A 24800-nucleotide genomic window follows, 5' to 3' on the forward strand; every position below is an offset into this window, starting at 1 on the left:
TAATTTGTCAGCTGTGTAAACTTTAGCATCTTAGGTCAGGAGTACTTAACCAAGGATTAGAAACTAAGGACCAGGGTTGTGGAAACAAGAAGCAAAAGTGAGAGATCAGAAAAGGACTACAATGACAGAACCAGACTGGTATGCTCCTGCTTTGGGAGGTATGCTGTGCAGAAAAGAGCTATTTTTGATCATGCTTTATGCTTGATAAGTGTGTCAGAAACACCAGCCATGCTCATGAGCTCTTCCGCCTGCCCAGGATTGATGCCCAGTTGGCAGCTGCTGGGCTGATGGCCGAGGCAGTCTTCCGCACCTGGACGGATAAAGGTGGCCAGCAGTCAGGATGCAAACCTAACAGCTGCTTTATTTGTGTGGTGGACTGGTATAATAAGTATTTCAGGGTGATTGCCTTCATGGGATAAGACTAGCTCATACTTTAGGAACCTTAACATCCTCAGCCTGAAAGGTGAAAAAAAAGTAACTTTTTAGTATAACTTCTTATTTTGCTTCTTAACAAAATACTTTGAAGACAAACATCCTTACAACAGCATTTTGTACTCAGTAGTGCAGAAGTTTTGAGTTATTCAAGGAGCCTGTATTTTGTTACCAGAATATCATAGATATATTCAGCTAAAATCAGCAGAGCTGGCATAGAGAGATATGAATCATAGAATTATAGAATACTATGCAGGAAGGGACCTCAAAGATCATCTAGTCCAACCTTTCTAGGCAAGCTTGACCTAGATGAAATGTCTCAGCACCCTGTCCAGTATGAATTATACCAATCTATATAATATGAATCTTTTAGACCTTACTGAAAGATCTCTTTGGGAAGGGTGGCCGCTACAGCACTGTGTTTTTTAGGGAGGGTATCCATTCCAAAGGGCCCCAAATGTCACAGAGAATCCTGACAGCTTGCGTTTGTTTTGACATGCTCAGTTTGAAACATCTGGTACCACCCTTCACTACTACATGCATTTCATACACTGCTCGTTCTCTGTTGCTTGTCCTCTGTTAAAGTTACAGTTTTGCATGAATTGCTGATCACCTAAAGGAACTCACACTTTGAGATTACTGGTGTTGGAAGAGTGACCTTAATACAGCTGGCCTGTAGTGTGCGCCATGTACTGCTGGAGTGGGGCTGTTTGTTCTCAAGATTTAAGTCATAAAGTAGACACTTTAGTGACATCATTTATGTGTTTAATTGAGTTTATATTAGTAGTATTCCTGTTTTTTGTATGGCCATGAAACTAGCTGAGGTGCTAAAGGTATTGTGTTCATATTGACAAGGTATCTATTTACTGTCTTCATCTGCAGAAAGAGTACAAAAAAGCCTTGGAATTAGAAATAAGAGGAAAAGGTCTGACAGAACTGGCTTTGGAGACACCAGATTTTGTGAGAGCAAAGAATGCCACTGACATTGCCAGCCAGGTATGTGTGAATACCGCATGTATCGTATCTGATGACTTTTTAAAAGGAAAATTTATTAACAGTTTTTTTTCTGATTAAGCCAAATGAAAATTGTTGCCAAAATATGATCAAGGCACCTAAATGTGAGCTTTCCCCAACAGATCAAATACAAACAATTGGCAGAAATGGAGAAAGCCAACTACACCAGTGTTGTGGATACTCCAGAGATTATTCATGCCCAGCAGGTCAAGAACCTTTCAAGCCAGGTATCTTGAATGAAGCAATTTAATCATTGTTCATGTGGGAACCCTGAGGGGATACTACTTTGGAGCACTTGAATGACTACCTGTCCCGATGTTCAGGAGATGCACCAGAAAACAGATTTCTCTAGAGCTGTGATGTGACATCTCTTACTCTAGAATTCCATTTTGATAATGAAAATAATTTATTTTAATACTGTATAAAATGAAACAATAATTTATATTGCTTTTGCAATACCAAAGCTAATTTTGTTCTAAGTAGATTTAGCTTAATTTTCATACTCCTTAGTAACTTAATGTTTAAAATAAATCTTACACAGAGGCATAATCTGAATTCGTATCAGACACAGAAGGACTCACATTTCCATAAAGATGGACATTATGCAACAATAAATAATGCTAGATTGTTTATTACATTTTTGTATTAATGGAATGTATTTTGTATTTACCATCAGAAAAAGTATAAAGAAGACGCAGAAAAGAGCATGCCTTACTATGTGCCTGTAGCAGACACACCAGAAATACAGAGAGTCCGTGAGAATCAGAAGAACTTTAGCACAGTATGTATATAAATAAAAAAGCACTGTTACTGTCAAATAGTGAACAATATTCTGGGTTGGTTGGTTTTTTTTTTCATTTAGTAAAGTCCTGATATCACACTGTAATCCCAACTAGGCTGCTTCAGATTTTCAGGAATCTTCAATTAGTGGGTCTGTTGTGTATGCAGCACCCCACACATGCATTACAAAGGGAACCAAAATGATTCTGTTAACGGTTTTGAAGAAAACTTTCTGCTGTAGGGCTTTGACAATTCCTTTGCAAGTGATAGAGAATTATGCTTACAGAACTAGTCCTTTGTTGTCAGTGGGGCTATCTCCAGGACTCTGTGGTCAGTAACAGAACTCCACAATCTGAGTTGAAATCTTTGATTTCCATTGTTGAAACTTAATTGGTTTAGATACAGTCTGGTGCCTTTCAAGATTTTTCAGTTAAGGATCTGCTATTGCTAATTTGAATGAGAATACTTGTAACTGTAGTACCACTAATGGTGGTGTTAAAATGAGGTGTACTTTTTTTCCTAGTCTTCAAAGAAAACTCTGTGAGTAAATTTTTATGGCATGGAGTCAACATTTGACATTTTATTTTAACTCTTTCAACAGCTTCAGTATCAGTGGGACCTACAGAACAGTAAAGGAAAAGTTACAGTTGTACAAGACACACCAGAAATGCTGCGTGTGAAAGAAAACCAGAAGAATTTCAGCTCGGTATAGTTACCTTCTGTTTTCAGTTCTCATTCCAAAAAATACGGTTTAATGTATTTAATAAATTAACTATTTTTGGCTCTTACCTTACAGGTATTTATGTTCTTGATCAGCTTAAATGCTTAGAAGAACTTTTTCAAACAAAACTAATCGTATTTTAAGTAGATTTAGCTGGGGTTTGCTACCCCTTTTTAACTACTGGTTTTTGTAGATTGCCCTGATTGCGCATATTCACATATTCGTAGCCGTGATATAGTTAAACAGTCAATCCTGTATTTAAATTGGTGTTACTAGTATCCACCTTTCTTTTGTCCTGTTACCATGTAAGTACTGTATTGTTGTGTGGTAGCTGTCCTCTTTCAGTGATAAGTGAGCTGTCTGCCTGGCCTGTTTTACATTTCATGTGTTACCACGAAGTGCTTGAAGTCTGCTGTATTGTTTCACCACTACCTCCATTAGCACAGTGAATAACTAAGTAGAAGACATTTGTGTAAAACATACTAAAGCAAATTAGAAAAGGAAAAAAATAGAGCAAATACTAGTAAAATTAGCCTACAAATATTTTGATATTCTATGTGAAAATGCACTACAAATATAAATGATCAGCCCCTTTTTGCACAAGGGGCAGTCGTATAGTAAGACAGTCTTCAGATAGGTAGTAAGGCAGTAACTAAAGATGAGGCTCCAAGTTGGCTGTAACAGTCTGCACTGTTGTGTTCAAATCACTGTCATGAGCCTGTATTATGTGCTATTAGAAAGAATGTTGTGTTTTGTATGCTTAACCTTGTTGTCTTCATTCTAAATATTAAGATTTTATATAAAGAAGATATTGGAACTGGAACTACTATTGAAAAGACACCAGAGATGCAGAGAGTTAAACGAACCCAGGATGCAATCAGCTCGGTACAAAAGAATTGATTTTTAATACTCTACCAGTGCTAATTCAACTTGAAATAATATATTCCCCCTCCCCCCCCCTTGTTTCTTTAAATGTTGCTAACAGTGGTTTGGCAATAATCCATCCAGCTAAGGGATACTTTCTGAAAGTTTTTCCCTATTCTTGTTACTTAAACAGTAATCTTTCTGATGATTAACATTTAATTTGTTACTTACAATTCATTTCTAAAAGTTGAAAGCTCTTGGTATGGTTTTAATCTCATCCCAAACATAGTATATTTAGCACAGAATCAAAGAATTATTTAGGTTTGAAATGACTCTTAAGATCATCCACTCAAAACCCTTCAAGCAGAATCAGCTAGGGAAGGTTGTCTAGGACCACGTCCATTTAAGTTTTGACTATCTCAGAGGATGAAGACTCCACAACCTCTCTGGGCAACCTGTTCCAGTGACTGACCACACTCACAGTAAAGAAGTGTTTTCCTGTGTTCAGACTGAATTTTCCATTTTTTAATTTGTGCCTATTACCTCTTGTCCTGTTACTGAACACTTCCAGGAAAAGTAGCTCTCTCTTCTTCATTCCTTCTCACTAGGTATTTCATACAATCATCACAGAATGGTTTGGGCTGGAAGTGATCTTAAAGATCATCCAGTTCCAAACCCCTGCTGTAGGCAGGAACACCTTCCACTAGACCATGTTGCTCAAAGCCTTGTCCAACCTGGCCTTAAACACTGCCAGCAATGGGGCAGACACAGCTTCTCTGGGCAGCCTGTGCCAGTGCCTCACCACCTGCATAGAAAAGAACTTCTTCCTAAGATCTAATCTAAATCTACCCTTTTTCAGTTTAAAGCCATTCCGCCTTGTCCTATCCCTACATGCCCTTGTAATGTGTAGTGTTACACACATTGGTAAGTTCCCCCTGCACATACTCTTCTTCAGGCTGAAGAGTCCCAGCCCTCTAAGCCTCTTCCCATATCAAAGGTGCTCCTGTCTCTTATTCATCTTTGTAGCCCCGCGCTGCACTTGCTCCATTAACTCTCTCTTGTACTGGCAAACCAAGAACTGGAGACCGAATTCCAGATGTGGCCTCACCATTGCTGAGTAAAGGGGAAGGATCCGCTCTGTTAACCTGCTGGCAGTGCCTGTCTTGATGCAGCCAAGGATGCTGTTGGCCTTTGCCATGAGGGTACATGGCTGGCTCATGGTCAGCTAGTTCTCTGCCAGGTTCTCAAAGTCTTTCTCTGTAAAGCTGCTTCCCAAGCAGTTAACCTTCAGCATGTACCCCAGCCTGGGGCTATTCCTCCCCCATTGCAGGACTTTGCATTTCCCCCCATTGAACTTCACAAGATGCCTCTCAGCCCATTCCTCCAGCCTGTTGAAGTCCCTCTGGGTGGCACCACAACCCTTGGATGTATCAGCCAATCCTCCCAGCTTGGTGTCATTTTCAAACTTGCTGAGGGTGCACTCTGTCTGGGCATTCAGGTCTCTGGTGAGGATGTTAAACTGTATTGGCCCCAGTACTGACCCCTGGGGTATGCCATTGGTGACTTGCCTCCCACTGGCCCTTGAGCCACTGGTCAAAATGCTCTGGACCTGGCTGTTCAGCCTGTTTGCACTTATTTATCTAACCCATTCATTGTTAGCTTGTCTGTGAAGATGCCAGGCAAACAGTGCCAAGAGCCTTACTAAAGCATGTCTTGGAAAACTTTCATTCTCTATAAAAAATTGTAGCACACTACAGTTGGAATAATCGTATGTATTACTTCTCTTTCAAAGCTTGTAAATCTTTTTCATGTTTTTTTGAATGCTGGAATCATTTTAGTCTAAAAGATACTAACGTTTCAGCCAATTTGCTTCATGCTAAAGTTCTTGTGAAATATTATTTTATTTATTTTTTATGCTGAAGTAGAAATACACTGTAGTTAAAATCTTGTATGGTGACTCTTGCCTTTGTTAAAGGGAGAAAGACCAAATGGTATCAGGTGCAAAGTTATTTACATCTAGTGTTAGAAAACTCTTTTAGTGAAGAGCTCTTCACAGTGACATCTCGTCAACAGCTAACATTGCCTTCTGACAGATGGCTTGCAAAGACAATGGGAAGCCGCACTGCTCATCTTGAAGCCAAGGAGATCTTTTAAATTCTCAGCCTTTATGAGATCAGTATAATGCTCTTTATGTATCCACATGTGCATTTAGGTGCTCTTTTCAATGCCATTATGCTAAATTTTTCAGAAATTATTTTAAATTTTTAATATCACAGTTTTTTGGAACTCTGTGCAAGAAATCTTGAAATGGTTCACTTGGTTTAGATCGGGGGGGTGGTTCTTGCTGAAGTGAAGCTCCTGGGAGACAGATACCCTAATTTTAAGCTTCAGTTGAAAAATTCTGCCTCAAACAAGGTGCTGCTGTTTTACGCTAGTGGTTGTTAAAAGTGCTTTGTAGAGGTGTGGCAGATTTACCTATTAGGTAACTGGAACAGAAAGTTCCTTGATGATTTCTTTCTATCGAAATACATATAGTACCTGAGATCTGAATGAGTTTGTGTAAAAGACTTCAGTTTCTTTATTCATGTAACTTGTTACGCATACACGTGTCAGCTGTCCTTTAATCTAAATCCTTTTACTTTTTTCTAATGTCCTTGCCTTTGCAGGTTAAATACAAGGAGAGTATTGGGAAAGGAACTCCAATTCCTGATCTTCCGGAAGTGAAGCGTGTTAAGGAGACACAGAAGCACATCAGTTCGGTAATAGCTAATATTTTCTATTAACCTATATACTTATGGAGAGCTCAAGCTCCAGCCTTTGGTAGTGTTTGTGGGTATTTTTTGTTGACAAGAGGACAGATCTCTTAAATCCCTGTATTCAGCAGCAGAAAGTTTAAATATATGAATTTTTGCAGGAATCATTACAATCAGCCATTTCCTGTATTACTTCTCTGACCTCTTCTAAACACAGAACTGGAAACAAAAAATACCCAGATGTCTTACAATTAGTCTGAAAAAATGGATCAGCTAGACAGAACTTTGTGGAAAAAATAATGGGAACCTTTTTTGTAGTCACAAAACCCTAGTGACCGTTATAAGTGAAAGCAGTACTGGCTCTTCCCTTACCTAGGGGAGTGTGGATTTGAAAGCACAACATGCTTTCCTCATTGGGCTTTTCCTCATTCGGCTACTTTACTTTGATCTCTGCATACAGAACTGAGTCAGGATACAGTCTTGCAATTATTGGTACTTTCTGCACAATTGTTTTTTCAAATGATTCTTCATTTTTGAACCTTTTACATCTTTTTTTTCTCATGCTGTGATTGCTCTATTTTGTGTTTTTTCGTTGTTTCAATGACAGCAAACAGTGTTCTGTTTTTTTTTCTTTTTGCTTTTGGTTTTTCTTAACTTTTTTCTTAGCGTTGCCTATGTGACTCTTTTCATGAAAAATGCTTTTTTTTTTAATCAAATACAAAACAAACCTAATAATATGACAGCTAAAACTCTATTATGTTTTTTTCTTACTAGAGACCTAAACTGAAGTAAAATAGTACTGTTTGAAACAAATAGTCACAAAAAGCAAAAAGAAATAGAGCCCCCTACACAGTATTTTTGTATTAAACATGTCTATAAAGGTTTGACTGTTTGTTAACACCATAAAAATAGCTTCCATTAATGCTGACTGCCTGAAAAGTAATACTGTTACATTTCCTAAACTAAGATGGAAGGAAGAGCCTACCCTACCTTTCATGCCAGGTTAGCAGGAGATTTAAACTTGTATCCTACTGAAATGAAGTATTCCATTGACTTCAGTGGGTTCAGGCATTGAACACAGACATTAAGTCCTTTGCTGAGCTCACACAGCAGACATTAAGTTCTTTGCTGAGCTGGTGGCTGTGCTTATAAAGATGCACACTGAGTAAAATAAATTGTGCATATATTTATGTATAATCCCAGATTATTATTTACCTGTAAACCAGGTAAATTATCTGTCCAAATACACTGTAGTTGTTATGGCAGGAATGTGATCTTCTCACCTTGCTGGGTGCTTGTGTTCTGCAGGTGTTGTACAAAGAGGACCTAGGGACAGGTATCCCAACACCTGTCACTCCAGAAATAGAGAGAGTCAAGCGCAATCAAGAACACATTAGCTCGGTATTTAAAAAAATCATAACGGCTTATTTTTGCATAACACCCTAACATATAATCTGTTTTTCTTCAGTGGGTTGGAATCTCACCCTTCTTCTGTCTTTTCCTTGGCAACGTTTTTAACTCCTTTATATTCCACCTGTTTGTGTTTGAACTTTTTTTGATGCTTTACAACTTTATATGTTTCTTTTAAGAACCAACCTGGAAGTAGCTGTGAAATTAACATGGTGTTTTTCTCCATGTTTGTTTTTCTTAACCCTTTATCTTCTACTGTCTGTAGTCATATATTTATAGAATAATCAGCCATCAGCCTCTTCTTAATCCTTGCCTCTAGAACAAGTGTGAATTAACTAAGAAGTGACCCTAATGCTAAATATAACTCACAAAATAGTCAGATTTAATGGGTTTGCCTATGTTGAGTGTTTTGGGGGGGTTGTTTGTTGTTTTTTTCTTCTTTTTCTTTTTTTGTGGAAACTTTCTTGTACCTCACAGGTATTATACAAAGAGGGCTTAGGGACTGGCATCCCAACATCGGTTACTCCAGAGATGGAGAGAGTCAAACGTAATCAAGAGAACATTAGCTCGGTATTGCTCAATAAAACAAACCCTACCATTTCCAATGCAAATCAAATCCCTTTAACTCCTCCGTATTACATTTTTTCTTTCAATTATTTGTTGAACTTTGAACAACCCTTTTTTTAATCAAATCACTAAACCTCTGTCAGTGTCCTTATATTTTTTCACTCAGTCTAACTTAATGGTCATTAGATTGTACCAGCTGTGAGATCTTAACCTTGTTTACTTAAAGCAGTTAAGCAGTACCTTATTTTTTTTCCCAGTGAAATAGTAATAGTCTGAGTGATATCGTTCTCCTCTTCAATAACAAAGTCAATCCTTCTAACAGTCTTCAGACTCCCCACACTGGGTGCACTGCAAACGAAAAATGAACTCTTAACCCTTCCTGAAGCAAAGCAACCTAATGTAACTTGTGTGTGCTGTCTCTTTTCCTGGTTTTGCTGGGGTGGGTACTTTAACTATCCTACAGGTCTTTGTAAGAAAACCTGGGTGGCATCATATCACTGCAGTATGAAAAAAAGAAGACTAAAGTTGCATATATAAGAAAAAACTAGTGTAGTAATGAATTCTATCCGGACTGTTTCTATACCTAACACATTCCAATCAAATGACCATTATGTCACTATTTTGTTCTGTATTTCTGTTTCAGTTAGAGTGACTTGTAAGTCAGTTTAACTCACTGTGACCCAATTCAGTCATGACAGATAGGAAATTCTGTCCTGACTTGAAATTAATAGGAGAGTTCGGACAAGCCACTGTTGTTAAATGTTTTGCCACATTGATTGTCTCTAAGGTCATGGCAGCTCTCTGTTATGCTGGTGAGCTTATTTAGAAGTCTTAGAGGCAAAGCTGCTTACGCCAGATCTTTTGTTTGAGTAAAAAAACTCCTTTGCAAGTGAGTTTTCAGGTAACAGAACACTCCTGCAGTTCTTGCTGGCATTCTTTGTGTGCCCCCAGGTGAGATGACAACAAACTTCACAGTGGTATTAGCAGGTTATTTTCATCAAGGTTTTTTGCTAGCCTTTGAAAAGGGCTGACAAAGCTCTATTTTTCGTATTTTGAAGGTTCACTATGTTAAATTACTTGTCTTCTCTCTCTGTCTTTCCTTTCCTTTCCTTTCCTTTCCTTTCCTTTCCTTTCCTTTCCTTTCCTTTCCTTTCCTTTCCTTTCCTTTCCTTTCCTTTCCTTTCCTTTCCTTTCCTTTCCTTTCCTTTCCTTTCCTTTCCTTTCCTTTCCTTTCCTTTCCTTTCCTTTCCTTTCCTTTCCTTTCCTTTCCTCTCCTTTCCTTTCCTTTCCTCTCCTCTCCTCTCCTCTCCTCTCCTCTCCTCTCCTCTCCTCTCCTCTCCTCTCCTCTCCTCTCCTCTCCTCTCCTTTCTTTTCTTTCCTTTTTGGTTGTGTTTTTTTGTTTTATTTTTTAATACTCCCCGTTGTGGCACAGGTGTTGTACAAAGAGGGGCTGGGCATTGGAACCCCAGTACCTGTCACTCCCGAGATGGAAAGGGTGAAACGCAACCAAGAAAACTTTAGCTCGGTATTTTTTTCCCCATTTAAGAAAAAAAAAAGTTCCCTGTAACTATTTAACACTTGTGGATTTTCTACTTCCTCCAATTAACCTATAAACATAGAAACATCCCCTTTCTGCTATGATATATTTTAGTCATTGTATTTTATATACTTATTTTTAAAAATGCTTTTATTATAACACTTGATGCTTCATGTCCTTTAATTTTTAAAGCTTTTTTTTTTTTTTTTTTTGTGAAGCTTAAGACATTTTGCATTTTTGAAAAAACACTGGGGTTTTTATTTGCTTAATTCCATTCCTCTAATGCTTTCTTATTCTGCAAAAGCATATCTAAGGATTGGGATCCAGTGTTTCTAGCTATGAGAAGACTTCCTCTAAATTTACCATACTTGTTAACTGTTAACTATTTACCATAACTTGTTATAGTTCCTAATTTTTCCTGCTTTCTGGTATATTTAGTTGGCATAAAAAGGATGTGTGTTACCTCCATCAAGTGCAGTTGGGATTTCTTGGACTTAACTTTATTTGAACTCCCATGTTATCCTGCAGGTGTTGTACAAAGAGGATCTGGGGACAGGAACCCCAACACCTGTCACTCCTGAGATTGAAAGAGTCAAACGCAACCAAGAGAACTTTAGCTCGGTATTTTTTTTTTAATTTGAAAAGCAGCGCTTTCCCTTTTAATCTATTTGCAAGTAATTTTAACACAAAAAAAACGCCCCAACCCCTCTTGTATTTCCCTGTAATCAATTTACACAAGAAAGAATACCCTGTTCCCCATGTTTTGACTTTTTTTTTCCTCTGTAGTTGTTACTTTGTTTTGATTGGAGCATCTTACTAATAACTTTTAGATTCCATTTTTCCATCTTCCTTTTTACTCTGAACATAATTTATTTCTCTTTAATATCTGCTTTTCCTTTTGTTAATCACTTCAGTCCTTGGTTGTTGAGTACTTCCCCACCCTGGTTTTACTGCATATAAAAACTAAACTATTTATTGCCTGATACAAATCTGTGGACATGACCTCAGGATAAGAGTGCTCTGATACATGCCAGTGTAACCTGCACTGATGTTTATGGAATGGGTAAATGAAATGGAATTGATGTCTTTATTCCTTCTGCATTGTATTTGATGCCGCCTTCTTTTCTGGAGTCTTTCATGTTGTTGCACAGAGAGAGTGGCCCAAATCTGCAGCTGCTGTAAGCCGCTCTAGATACGTTGGGAGCACTGGTTTGCAGGGTAAAAAAAAATGAATTAGTAACATTAGCCTGCTTGTCTGGGTGAGAAAAGTGTCATGTATGGTAGGAGAGTAGTAGCAATTATGATTTCTAAGGTACTATTTTCACACATATACCTTTATTATGATCATGTCTCTGTATCCTTCCTGTAAAAAGCAAGCTAGATTCTTTGATGATAAACTCTGGATGACGAGTACTGTTTCACTCAGGGCATGGATGACTCTTTTGTTGAGGGGTGGGTGCGTGTGTGTACAGAAAAGCTTCTAGGAAGGCACACTACGACCTGATTCTCCAATGGCTCAAGTACAGTCAGGAAAAGTTTTACCTCACTGCTGGGGAAGAGATGGTAATATACTTCATTATCATTTATATAAGACTTCAGTCTTCTAATTACTCACCAGTTTTAAATGTCCACCTTGAGAAGCACTTCAGTCAGGAAGGTCTTCTAGCATTCTAGTCATACTGATGTATCAGTGTGTAACTCTGTCTTCAGAGCTTTAAACTAGTTTATTATTTTTATGGATTTTTTTTAATCCCTGTATTTATTCTGGGCATCTCAGAAAAGCATCTCTCATGTTCTGCGTGTTCTCTCAGCAAATGGAGTGGTACTGTGGTTTGTTTGTTCCTTTTTTTGATGCAGCCGTATTGCCCCGCAGGTGTTGTACAAAGAGGATCTGGGGACAGGAACCCCAACACCTGTCACTCCTGAGATTGAAAGAGTCAAACGCAATCAAGAACACATTAGCTCGGTATTTTTTAATTTGAAAAGCAGAAAATGCCCTTTTAATCTATTTAAAAATACTTATAACACACCAAAAAAAATTTTTTTGTTCTCCTATAATCAACTTACACCAACAATAATATCCTGGTCCCTTTGAGATCTTTTTTTCCTCCGTAATTGTTACTTACATCTTTCTCGTACCTCTTTTTTATTACATCCTCTTAATAACTTTTAATTCTACCTTTCTTTTCAGCCTGATTATAATTTTTTTCTTCTTCAAAAATACGCTGTTTTCCTTTTCTTAATCACAACAATCCTTACTTTTGTTTCGTGTGATGCTGTTTTGGTTCTTTTTCCCTGATTTTACTTACTTCCTATATGAGAACTAAATAGTTCTGTGCCTGATACAAATCTGTGGCTGTGACCTCAGTATAACAGTGCTCTAATACATACACTAGCGTCACCTGCTGTGATGTTTATGGAATGAGTAAATGAAAGAGAATTGATTTCTTTGTTCCTTTTGTGTTGCATTTGATAATTTCTGCCTTTAGGAGGTCTTTACTGATCTACTATTACACAGACAGTTTTTGTGTATAGCTCCTGAGAAGCAAAGAGAGAAGGTATTCTAGCTTCCGGCCAAAAGGCGTTGCAGAGTGTTAGTGTTTAACTGTATAGTGTTGAAAAGCATTTTAATTTTTCTCTTTTATTCCAAGCTTTGGCTAGGAGCAGCTTTGAAAAACATTCACAAGCTGTGTGTTATTGTCCTTTGCTTTTTGTTCCTCTTTTTGTTTTTTAATACAGCCGTGTTACTCCACAGGTGTTGTACAAAGAGGATCTGGGGACAGGAACCCCAATACCTGTCACTCCTGAGCTTGAGAGAGTCAAACGCAATCAAGAACACATTAGCTCGGTATTTTGTGGAGGAAAAGTAGATTCCCTTTAACTCCACTTAAATAGAACTTTTTAACATTTATTAAAAATGAACAATTCCACTCCTTACTTCCATTTAATCAACTCATAAAACATCCTTTTTTCTTCCCTATACTATATTTTCCAATGTTACTGACTTACCACTTCTTCATATATGTGATTATTTACATTACCCTAAATATTTTTAACTATTTTGTTCCCTGTTCCAACTTTATTTTTCTTTCATATGTGGGTTTTTTTTGTTTGTTTGTTTTCTTAAATCCCATAATTTTCCTTTTTTAACGCTGTTATAGACAGAAGGGGGGGGTGTGTGTCTGACTTTCTGGCAGGTTTCAGTGGTGGCTAAAAGCCCTCCTCCGCCGTGAAAATGTGTTTGATGTTAGAGGCTTTTGTGTTGGATTTGTGGCATCTGCTAGGATAAGACCATAGATCTTTTTGCCTCCAGACCCTCAAGGTGCAATCCAGCCTTCATTGCTTTCAGGGGTAGCTTTGGAGCGCGTTAGAGCAGGCTGAGCTACCAGAGAATCAAATATTTGACTTCATGTTGGATGTAATTATTATTAAGTTGTGATTATGTTCTTGGATGCTTCTTGTTGCTACACAGGTGTTGTACAAAGAGAGCGTGGGGACTGGGACCCCCACTCCTATCACTCCAGAGATGGAGAGGGTCAAACGCAATCAAGAAATCTGTAGCTCGGTACTTTGCTAAGAAAAAAAAGTTCCCTTTAACTCTATTTAAAAGAACATTTTAACAGTTTTAATAAATGGACGCTGTAACGCTAGTTCCAAAATAATGCCGGCTGTAGCTCTAAAGCAGCTTACAGTAGTGATTACTTCTTACTCACATCTTGTGTGGTTTACAGTGGTGACTTTAACTTGTTAAGAGTTTTTATTGTTTTCCAAAGAGTGATTTTAATGTCCTGTTCTAATCCTAAAATCACTTAACAAACTCCACTCATTTTCTCTGCAGTGCTGACATCCTTTTAAAAAGAAAAATTGTAATTTCCATGTTCATAGAATCCTCAACCCCTCCATATGGTATTTTTGTGGTCTCATTTATGCAGTACTTATACAAGCGTGTGTATATATATACTTACATATGTATATGAGTGATCCTGTGTTAAAAAGCCAATATGCCAAACCCTACTTCTTTAGCAAAATACTGCTAAGTACCTTCTTTAAAAATATATGCACTACGTAGGTCCTGAGAAACTAAACACAAGAAAAAAATGCCTCGGGCTTGAATTTTTTCTATGGATAGCTTTTTATTTATTGTTGCTTTCTTTGGCTCCTTTCTTGTGTCTCATAGGTGTTGTATAAAGAGAACATAGGGAAAGCAACCCCAACACCTGTCACTCCTGAGATGGAAAGAGTTAAACGCAATCAAGAAATCATTAGCTCGGTATTTTTAACAGGAAACCAGTTCCTAAGGATGTGAATGACGTGTTTAACATTGTAACTGCAGCATTTAGTAAGCTGTGCATTCTAACTTTAGAAGACGAATCTGTCGTGTAGCATAAAGCTCCTACCTTCTGTGCTTACAAGCAAGTGATACCTTCTTTTTAACAATGTCTTCTATTTAACACTGTCTGAAGCAGGATCGTACTAGAACTAGGTTTGCCCTTTTTTTTTTTATGGATAATCTCTGTGCAAATTTTTTTAACCCTTTCTTACTTCAAGTAGACAGTGTTGATTCCATGCAGGGTCCACTTCTGCATTCAAGCGGATTGATGGCAAAGCTCCCATTGCTTCTTTTGGGAGAAGCATTACGCCCCAAGCCTAACCCTTTCTAAGTGTAATGATTCAAAAGCCATGTTGTATGTTGGTTTGGTCTTGTTTTAGTTGTTGGGTTTGGGTGGTTTTGGGGAATTTTTTGGTGATAGTACCTTTTAAATCACATTTGGATACTCCCTTGTATCCTGTAGGTTTTGTACAAAGAAAATGTGGGGAAAGTGACCCCAACACCAATCACTCCAGAGATGGAGAGAGTGAAACGGAACCAAGAAATCATTAGCTCGGTACCTTAAAATAGATATATTTCTTTTTTTATCTTCATGCTTATATCTTAATGAAGTAACACGCTAACTATCTACTGAAGATTGATTCTAATTTAAAAAATAAGTGTATTTCTTTCTGCCGTTTAATTGCTCCTCTCCTAAAACAAAATTACTTTAGTGTTAACAGTTTGATCCAGAAATGTAGGCCTTCTCTGCAATGCGGTTTATGTACCTGTGGGCTCTATCCAGACAATATTAGAAGCTTAGCAGCCTTTGTTGAAGATGTTCAGGTTGATCTCTCTGTGCACAGTGTTCGAGCTTTCATTGGCTTTTCAGGGATACTTGACTTTAGCAAACACAGACTAACAGGAAACCAATAGTCCACCCTAAAACCCCTGTGTCTCGGAGCCATGTGAGACTGCATTGCTCTGACATGTGACTTTGGATGCCTTGAACAGAATGACACAAACGGAACAAGGCTGCTCCTGTTCTGGGTGGTGTATCAGCAAGGGCTTTTAGGTGGCCTTATGGCTGGGGGAGATATGTAGGTGTAATGGTGCAGTGGTACCAGACACCTATCCTCAACACCCTTCTGTATTTGGCTGCCCAATGTAAGTGTGACAACAAGACTCCCTCCCAAGAGGTCACAGATGATTGCTTCAAATACAGGCAAAACATCAGATAAAGCATTTCTTCACTAGTTCTCTAGGTCCATGGGCAGCTTCCCCAGGTCTTTGTCACAGTTATAGCTGGATAGAGCCTCTCATTGTTAACCAAAAGAATAACAAGCTTTCCTTTTACAGTTTTTCTTACCCTTCTTTACAGCAGTAGATGTTTGCCTTTTGTGCAGTGCTGTGTATCGTAATCAGTTGTGACTTTTTTGAAATTTGATAACAAAGTAATAATTTGTGTTCAAATCCTTTTGATTGGGGGTGTGTGTGTGTGTGCAGGGTTAAGATACTGGATACATCTTCTGTATCCCACAGGTGTTGTACAAAGAAAACTTGGGGAGAGCAACCCCCACCCCTCTGACTCCAGAGATGGAGAGAGTCAAACGCAATCAAGAACACATTAGCTCGGTATTGTCTGAAAGATGTAAAAAAGGATATGATAGAGCACTTTTTTTCTAAATAACTTAAGTCTGCCTGGTTTTAACCAACCCTCTAGTTTTTTCCCTCAAACATAGAAAGACACCTCTTAAAATTACAGTATTTAAGCAATTTTTTTGTCAATTAACTTTTAAGTACTGTTTTCCCTATGACCCTTTTATTTTTTTCTGTCAAAATGGATGGTGTTTACTCTAAACCCAGTAACGTTACAGCTTTTAATTTGTACATTTGTGACTTTGAGTTACTTTGTGCTCTGTAGGTTGTATACAAAGAAGGCTTAGGGAAGGCAACCCCCACTCCGGTTACTCCAGAGATGGAGAGAGTCAAACGCAATCAAGAACACATTAGCTCGGTATTGAAAGAAGACAGACAACCACCTTATATTAAAAATAACCACTCTGAACAAAACCTCCACTTCTAACTTAGCCTTAGTTTCTTAGTTTTCCTTACTTTTGCCTATTTTTCCCTTTGGTTTTTACGTTTTGCTCTAGCAAATAACTTTTTTAGATGCTTTATTTCCCAAGATCTTTTCTATCCCTGCAGTGATGAATATGCTTAATCAATAACACCATTTACAGAATGAGCTATGACTTACTCCAGTCTGATTTATGGACACCTTTTTGCACACTGTAGGTTTTGTATAAGGAACATCTGGCAAAAGGAACTCCAACACCAATGACTCCAGAGATGGAGAGAGCTAAGCGCAATCAGGAAAACATCAGCTCGGTATGTTCTGTTCAGGCAATACATGACAATTTAAAAGTAACATTTCAATCCTTGAAATCCTTACTCAGATTAACAGTGCAGATGTTAACATAACTACCTAGCTACCTAGTTTGGAAGTATGAAATAACCATACTAAAATAAAATCCTTTAATGCTTGCTTTTTACTTTCTACAGCAGCTGAGCAAGTCTTCCTGTGTGATTAGCTGCGTTAGTTTGGAGGGTATTTTTAAACAGTTGCATTTCAAATAACATATGTTACCTTCGAGTCTTGCAAATATGTTCTGGTTTTACTGTCTTACACTGCATGGCATATAAAATGATTGCTCTTCAGTAATAGTATGCTATGTTAGATTGCTGATGGTCTGTATTAAAACATGACAAATCTGGAAATGGCCTTTAGGCCCTGTTACTCCAGAGGCAAATCCTGAAATACCCCATTGTAAATGTTTATATACATAAGATCATAGGATGGTTTGGGTTGGGAGGAACCTTCAAGACCATATAGTTCCAAACCACTGCCATGGGCAGGGACACCTTCCACTAGATCTGGTTGCTCAAAGCTCCATCCAGCCTGGCCTTTAATTTTGTCATGGCTTGATAAATCCAGTAATAAAGTATCTATCTGCAGATGTGTACAGAAGTATGATGTCACTGTTGTAACTCAAAAAAAGAAACCTTACAAACCCAGTAGAAATTGTGGTGTATCAGTGAAAAATGCAGATCTAATTACGCTGTGTATTCCACAGTGATAACTATACTGAAGCCAGTGAGGTGCAGGTCAAATACATGAAAATAGTACCCGGACCACTATTACTGCATTATTACCTCTACTTGTTCTTACAAGGTTAAAAAGACGAGGCTGTTTTAATTAAAATAAAGGAATATTTGGCATCAAGGCCAGAACTGTCCATGTCTCATATAATTATGAAGAATAATTTTGTTTTGCATTCTAATGTTATTCACTAGTACAGATCCTGCTGCTTTCCCCTGCCCCTTCTTTGCGAGGTTGCTTCAGTACAGCTCATTCTTCATGACGCACAAGTAGTTTGGTGCCTTGTTCTCACTTCCTTTTTCTCATTTGGCAGGTTCTTTATTCAGACAGTTTCCGAAAACAAGTACAAGGCAAAGCTGCATATGTACTGGATACACCTGAGATGCGGCGGGTGCGAGAGACCCAGAAAAACATCTCTACAGTAAGACCATTCATAGATGTATTTCTAACTTGGCAAGTGATGTAAATAAGAACATAACCTTGTTGCTGCGATATTATGGGGTTGGCAGCCTGAGCACAATGTACGTATAGCAAGCCTAGTTACCCAAGTGAATTAAGTGCTAAAGAGTGACTGCAGGAGAGGGGTGTTTGGGGTTAGGCTCTCTCATTGTTCCTGGATTGGAGAAAACAAAAGCTCTAAACAGCAGTGCACCTCTCTACTAGAAATTTACCTGAGGTGAGCAGGAATAAAAACTACTCATCTAAGCTACAGAGAACAGACACTTCATTTTAAATTGCAGGTGAAATACCATGAGGAGTTCGAGAAAAGCAAAGGCAGTTTCACACCTGTAGTTACCGACCCCATTACAGAACGCGTGAAGAAGAACATGCAGGACTTCAGTGACATTAGCTACAGGGGCATCCAACGGCGAGTAGTGGAAATGGAGCGAAAGCGCGTGGACCAGGATCAAGAGACTCTCACAGGTAAGCAGAACCTAGGTTTTACAACAGTTCAGGTACTTCATTTACACAAAACACAAGCTGACCTGGATGAGTTGTAGCATTTAAGATCAGCTGCACCAATTCAAACTTACCATTAGTTGGAGATGATGTTTTTATCAGTCCATTGCAAAAACAGCAGCTGTAAATCGTCTGTCATCTGCCTGTCCCATTCTGCCCAAATTTATAATGTAATGCTGGATTTACATCTCTTACTTATATTTTTGGTTTCCATCACCATGCATACTAGAGAAATACCTCACTGATGTAGACTAAATAATAAATAGACTAATCTGTGCTATAGGTTTGAGACTTATGATGACATATACCGCTTGCCCTTTTCTGATATACTTTTACTCCTCTTTGGGACAGATGTGCTGCTCAAGTTCTGAAAGCTGCATGTCCTCAGAAGATGCCCTTTTTCTTGCAGGTCTTCGTGTGTGGCGCACTAATCCCGGATCAGTCTTTGACTATGACCCAGCAGAAGACAATATTCAGTCCAGAAGCTTACATATGATCTCTGGTTTGTTCCATAGGCTGTAGTACTGTTTGTGCAAAATAGGTTTTGTACTTGTGCAAATCCAACCAAGTAAAGCTGACAACTTGGGGACACTAAAGTACAGGTTCATGCTCCACCTGTGCAAGAACGCAAGTGTAGCGTTGTGTGCTAACTTAAACAGAGACAAGATTTCAAATGTTACAGAGGGACACAGTTCTTGTGAGAATTAATGTTAACTAGAGGAGAAATTGTCTGTAGCTTCTCCTCACCAGTATACATATATTTGTGCTAGCTCCATAAATGCAGCTGTTTAATATAGCTTATTTCTCAAAAACTATGTTAATCTTATATATAAGTGATCTAACACAGGCATGGAGAGGGGTGTTTGATCCACAGATAGCATGATACAGTGACTTACCTGTAACATGTGCTTCCTTTTTAAATAACTAAAAATACTGTTCCTCAGTTACCTTTTTGGTTTGTTTCAGCTCATTTCTTGCTAATTATTTGAAGTGCATCCTGAATGATAGAAACCGCAGTCTTGGGCATGGCTCAGCTCTGTCAACTGATAAGGAAAGGATGGGATAATTGAAATAAAATTCTGGAAGCAGTTACCACTAGAGGGAAGGAGGTGGGAGGAAAAAAAAAAAAAACCCTGAATATTAACAGGGACATAACTGTGCCTTTCTGAGTAGAACTTCAGCATGTTGCCCATAGAAGACTTTTAGAATGGCAAATACCACTGAGTAACCATAAAAATACTGTGATTAACTCACACGCTCTTGAACTTTGTAAAATACGATAACCAATCCTGCTTAGCGTGTGTTTGGTTGGGCCTGTGTCAGTTTCCTACTCTAGGCACAACTCTGGCAGCAACAGTGGAGAGCTTTAGGTATTTTTTCAGAATATGCATGTGTGTATATACAAAGTAACTTATGTATATGCGTGTGTGTGTGCGTGCATGTACATATTTATATCCGCATGTATTTTTATGTGTGCGTCTCCTTACAAAATGAAGATGTAAATTGGTTCCCCCTGCTTCCTCCTTGCAGTTCAAGCCCAGCGCCGAAGCCGGGAGCACTCCCGCTCTGCCAGCGCTTTGAGCCTCAGTGGTGGCGATGAGAAGTCTGAACCCTCGGATGGCGTGGATCAACATTTATCCTACTACAGCAGTGGGGGCCTCTTTGCCACTACAACAGGTAGGAGGAGAACAAACTTGGCACTTACTAACTGCCCTATGGGGCCACATAGTATCCAGACCATCTGGTGGGGAAATGCTGGACACTGTCTCATGTTGAGTAATTTCTTTAGCCAGGAAAAAGTACGTAAGTACACCTGCAAAATGTCGAGCTATGGAAACAACCAACAGCTGCAAAATTGCGTTTCAGATTTGACCCACCTAATGACCCACCCATGGTCTTTATTCAGAGCAACTCTGACCTTATTGCCAACTATGTAATAAACAATACAAACTGTATTTTCCTTTTGCAGCGGGCTACAAGCACGCTAAAACCATAGAGTTACCGCAACAACGGTCATCGTCAGTTGCTACGCAGCAAACGACAGTATCATCTGTTCCCTCTCACCCGTCTACTGCTGGGGTAAGTAACTGGTTGCATTAAGACAACACATTCCTGGCTTACTGCAGAAGTTCATATGAGTACCTACCAAAAGCGCACAGACCTGGAGGTCTTCAAGAGCTGATTGTGTGTCCTCCACATCATGCTTCAGACCATGCTTCCAAGACCAAGTTGGCCACAGCCTACTCACTGGGCCGACGCTTGGTACAAACCCCAGTGAAGGTGTAAAGTCACTGGAGTGGGATAGACCCTTGCCTGTTCTTGAACACTTTAAATTAATACTTCCTACTCCTGAGATTGAGTCTTGGAGTAGCTATATGAAGATGGGTATGGCATTGTCTCCCCACAAGATCTGCTGGGAGGCAACAACTTAGAAGTTATGGCTGGAGTTACCTGGAGCCAATACGTGCTCAAATAATACACTACAAACAGGTTGTTCAGCCTCAGTGCTGCCAAAACACAAAGGCTGTAAGCCAAGGTACTGTGAGACTTGGGTAATTAAGGTATTTATTTAGCTATTGAGAAGAAATATTTTGTGATCTGAAGACAGGAGATTTAGGCCAGGCAGATGCTGCCATCAATAAATACTGTTAGAGTACTGAAATAAGTTGAAGCATAACTTGCCCTTAGCCTGCTTTTACATTTTCTCACCAACAATGTCCATCGGTGCTGACAGCAGGGCTATAAACATGCCTCCTTTTTTTGCCCTCTTTTCCCCTTCCTTTCTTACACATGACAGAAGACCTACCGGGCCATGTATGACTATATGGCAGCTGATTCTGATGAGGTTTCCTTCAAAGATGGTGACACAATTGTAAACGTACAATCCATTGATGAAGGCTGGATGTATGGCACCGTCCAGAGAACAGGCAAGACTGGCATGCTGCCAGCCAACTACGTAGAAGCTGTCTAAACCCAACCATATCTTCCCATAAAGCACATCAGCATGGCATGGACACGCCGGCTCTGCTCAAGACAGGAACCTTAGGAAAGGGTTTGTAATGCTTTCTCCAAAGTGCCTTAATGTCTTCCATGTTGATAGTGCCTTATGAACTGTGGGGGGGGGAAAAGTAACTGCAGAGCAAAATACTCTTGAAATATCCTTCCAAAACATATTTGAAAATTACCTGTAAGCACACTACCAGGCATTGCTCAAGAGAACAATATTTCTTCCAATGCCAAAAAACCCCACAACTACATTTCTAAAATATTGCCTGGACCTTTCAAGCACCACACACCATCATGTATTTAACTATGCCAGAACACAATCCAGCTCAGTGTCTCCAAAGTTTTCTACATGTACTTATGACTAAGATTACCAAATATTACTTTATTCGTTCTCTGTAAAGAGAGTATTTACTTGGGCTGTTCTAAAATGTTTGAATTTACTCACTTCTTTTCCATATAAGCAATATTTAAGCTTAGTATCTCAAACCAACATTTATCTGGGGTTAGGGGGGAACCAAACCCCAACCTGAAAGCCTCTCCTGCTTGCTGAGCTCTTGTGCATGTGATTTTCATGCAACTGTTCTGGGGTCAAAAGCTGTTATTACTTGTAAATTAGTGCCTAAATAAAGCTAACATTTCTGCAGCGTGCATGCTTTATTCACTCATGCGTAGAGTGGGAATCAATCTCACATCAAACTGACTTTGTTCAGAAAACTAAGGGAAAGAACCCAGGAGGTGGTAGAAGATGCAACAGCCACAAGAGACTTGAGGGTCTCTGGATGAAGCCAGACAAGTTGTATCATATCATACCTGAACACAACGGTTATTGGGTTCCTCTACTGAAGCAGTTGGTGCCAGCTGGTTGCTAAGAAAGAAGGAAGAAAGAAATCACTGTATACTGTGTCCAGGATAGACTAAAGATTAAGAACAGGTCATCAGTAGAAGGAACTGCAACATGAACTCCGAGGAATTCAAAGTTCAAAAGGAATTCATGGCATGTCAAGGTTATAAACAGCCAGCTTGAAAGGGAAATGTCCTTCCTCGATGTGGGATTCAGGACTGCCAGCGCTGAAGGGAGTTTGTTAGTTAAACAAAGATGTTTGTTAACACTCTTTCGAGATATGTTAGGAACATCTTTATCTGTGCAGAGCACTGGGCGCTAGAGTTGAATAAGCCTGAGGAGGCAGAGCTGCAACCCAAATAACATTTTCAAGAAAGCAAGAGAAGCTGCTGACAACTCATCTCTGGCACTGTTCATGTCACAGCCCCAAGGCATCTCTTTGTCCCATTTGCTGTCTTCATCAGGTGCAAGAACAGGGTTAGGGTTAGGGTGTTTTTGAGAGTTCTGATGACAACACACTGCCAGGTCCTCAAGGACCTGCTCCTACCTTAAGGCAGCAGTTCAACTCTCCCAGCTTGTGGATCCAAAGCAATGCTTAGGGAGGGCTACACACAGCAAAGGGAAAAAACAACAAACCAAAACCACAATGCTATTAACAAGTTTGGGAACTATCTGCTCTTTTATTTGCCCATGTGTAAATTCTAAAACCAGCTGCAGCAATTCCTTTGAATAAACATTCATTTTGGTAGCTACAGAACACTATATACAAATTAGATTTCCAGAGTAAAAACCGAGAACTCTCTCTGAAGGTCTCTGAGAAGCAGCAATGCATTCCATGCAATTAAAACTCAACATCATAAATTATTAACCAACATCTGCTGTAAGTCTGTACACAATATACAAAGAGATCTTGTCAAATTTATCCATTTCCAAAGGAAAAAGTCTTCTCTACAGAAGGAGAACTGCTGCAAACAAAGAATATGGGGAAAAGCCTGAGAGATTCTGCAAAGTCTCTTGCCTGTAAGGGCACATTTCATTATCAGCTTCTTAGTGTGCTTCTTAGAAAAATACATGCAAAAATAGATGTCCCCTGGCTGTCAAATACCAGGCTCCTGGACTGTTGCTGGGGTATGGAATTAAGCGCATCTTATCTCAATACAAAATGGTGTGCTGAGAGATTGCTGCTGTCTGTCAGGGTTTCAACAGCTTCAGAGGAAGCCAAGAGGGGAAGCAGGTGAGTGGAGCCATGAGATCAACCTCTTACCAAGTACCATGAGTTTGCAGCAATAAGAACACTTCAGATTTGAAAAAATAACTTAACTACTCTGTTGGTTTGGTTTCACAGTCTTTGCTATTGCACAACTTTGTCGAGTTTTCTTTCACTACCTGAAAGAAATATGCATAGCAATGCAATACAAATACTTCTAATAGGGAATAAGCAATCCCACAAATTACAACAACCGAAAAAAAACAAACCCCAAAAAACCCTAAAAGCAAAAGAAAACCCCCCCCCCCAAAAAAAAAGGAAATAAAAAGGAAAAAAACCAAACCCAACATGATATATTTTTCTGACATAGGTGTTAAAAAATCTTTTACAGTACAAAATGCACAGTTTAAGAAGTAATTCACCAGTAAGAGAAGAAGGGTTTGGGCAAAATTGTTGTAACAAAAACCTCCTTATTTAGGAATGATAAGCATCTAATCCGAACTTTCATGGGGTGGTGACTTCCAGCGAGACTGCAGATTCTTCATGATACAGTTTGTCATGCCAACAAGTTTTTCTTGCATCTCAAAAAGCTGGCTGCCTGAATAGCTGTGAAGGTCTTCAGTGCTCAGCTGAGCAGCAAGTGCATCAATCTGGCTCATCAGATCTGCTGGGGGCTGGTCATTTGTATTCACGACAATGGGTTCAATCAAATCTGAAAAGGAAGGACAGCAGGGCAGGGCAGTCTGCCTGTCTGCATTTAAACCTAGGCAGAGTTACGTTACAGCTTCTTTTGTACTAAATAATATATTCAAGCAGTCTATAAAGTATTTGTCCCACACAAGAACTTCTGACAGAGGCAGCCCTCAGGACTCCACGCTACCCTTCTTTACCCTTTATACAATAAAACTAACGATAGACATGAAAGTATTTGATTCAGATACTGCCAGTGCCAGATGAGTTATCCCAAGGGCCAATTCTGATGAAATTGGGCAGCTGAGAAGTTACTGATCAGTTCTGTTTTCTAGGTAAACAAATGGTTCCGGTATCGTGTAGGAAGCACAAATGTGTGTTCCTCTGAGCTACCAGGCCAAACTCCAAAAATGCATGGGAGAATTCAAATGAAAAGCTAGGCAACCAAATCCAAACTGGGTATGCAGGGAATTAACCCTCTCCTCTTCTACCCCCTCCAGATGAGGCACCACTGAACTACCTCTGCTTCATCTTGCTTGTTTTTGT

General features: G+C 39.1%; 2 protein-coding genes across 3 annotated transcripts in view; one reads left to right on the forward strand and one right to left on the reverse strand.

The window, feature by feature from the left end:
* Nucleotides 1-22159, forward strand: part of NEB (nebulin) — a 130523-nt gene extending 108364 nt beyond the window's left edge. Inside the window, exons 131-154 of the mRNA XM_065671220.1 lie at nt 1315-1428; nt 1569-1673; nt 2123-2227; nt 2828-2932; nt 3740-3832; nt 6478-6570; nt 7873-7965; nt 8452-8544; nt 9974-10066; nt 10607-10699; nt 11952-12044; nt 12834-12926; nt 13551-13643; nt 14256-14348; nt 14872-14964; nt 15930-16022; nt 16312-16404; nt 16686-16778; nt 17864-17971; nt 18291-18474; nt 18920-19012; nt 20041-20187; nt 20480-20589; nt 21308-22159. Of these exons, the coding sequence (XP_065527292.1) occupies nt 1315-1428; nt 1569-1673; nt 2123-2227; nt 2828-2932; nt 3740-3832; nt 6478-6570; nt 7873-7965; nt 8452-8544; nt 9974-10066; nt 10607-10699; nt 11952-12044; nt 12834-12926; nt 13551-13643; nt 14256-14348; nt 14872-14964; nt 15930-16022; nt 16312-16404; nt 16686-16778; nt 17864-17971; nt 18291-18474; nt 18920-19012; nt 20041-20187; nt 20480-20589; nt 21308-21481 (2547 nt within the window). The 3' untranslated portion in view covers nt 21482-22159. The remainder of the gene's footprint in view (nt 1-1314; nt 1429-1568; nt 1674-2122; nt 2228-2827; nt 2933-3739; nt 3833-6477; nt 6571-7872; nt 7966-8451; nt 8545-9973; nt 10067-10606; nt 10700-11951; nt 12045-12833; nt 12927-13550; nt 13644-14255; nt 14349-14871; nt 14965-15929; nt 16023-16311; nt 16405-16685; nt 16779-17863; nt 17972-18290; nt 18475-18919; nt 19013-20040; nt 20188-20479; nt 20590-21307) is intronic.
* Nucleotides 22160-23017: 858 nt separating this feature from the next.
* Nucleotides 23018-24800, reverse strand: part of RIF1 (replication timing regulatory factor 1) — a 35377-nt gene continuing 33594 nt past the window's right edge. For both annotated transcript variants that reach the window (XM_065671222.1, XM_065671221.1), the window contains one exon: nt 23018-24276. In XM_065671222.1, the coding sequence (XP_065527294.1) occupies nt 24056-24276 (221 nt within the window). In that variant the 3' untranslated portion in view covers nt 23018-24055. The remainder of the gene's footprint in view (nt 24277-24800) is intronic.

Source organism: Lathamus discolor, chromosome 3 (genome assembly GCF_037157495.1).
Source record: "Lathamus discolor isolate bLatDis1 chromosome 3, bLatDis1.hap1, whole genome shotgun sequence".
Classification (NCBI taxonomy): Eukaryota; Metazoa; Chordata; class Aves; order Psittaciformes; family Psittacidae; genus Lathamus; species Lathamus discolor.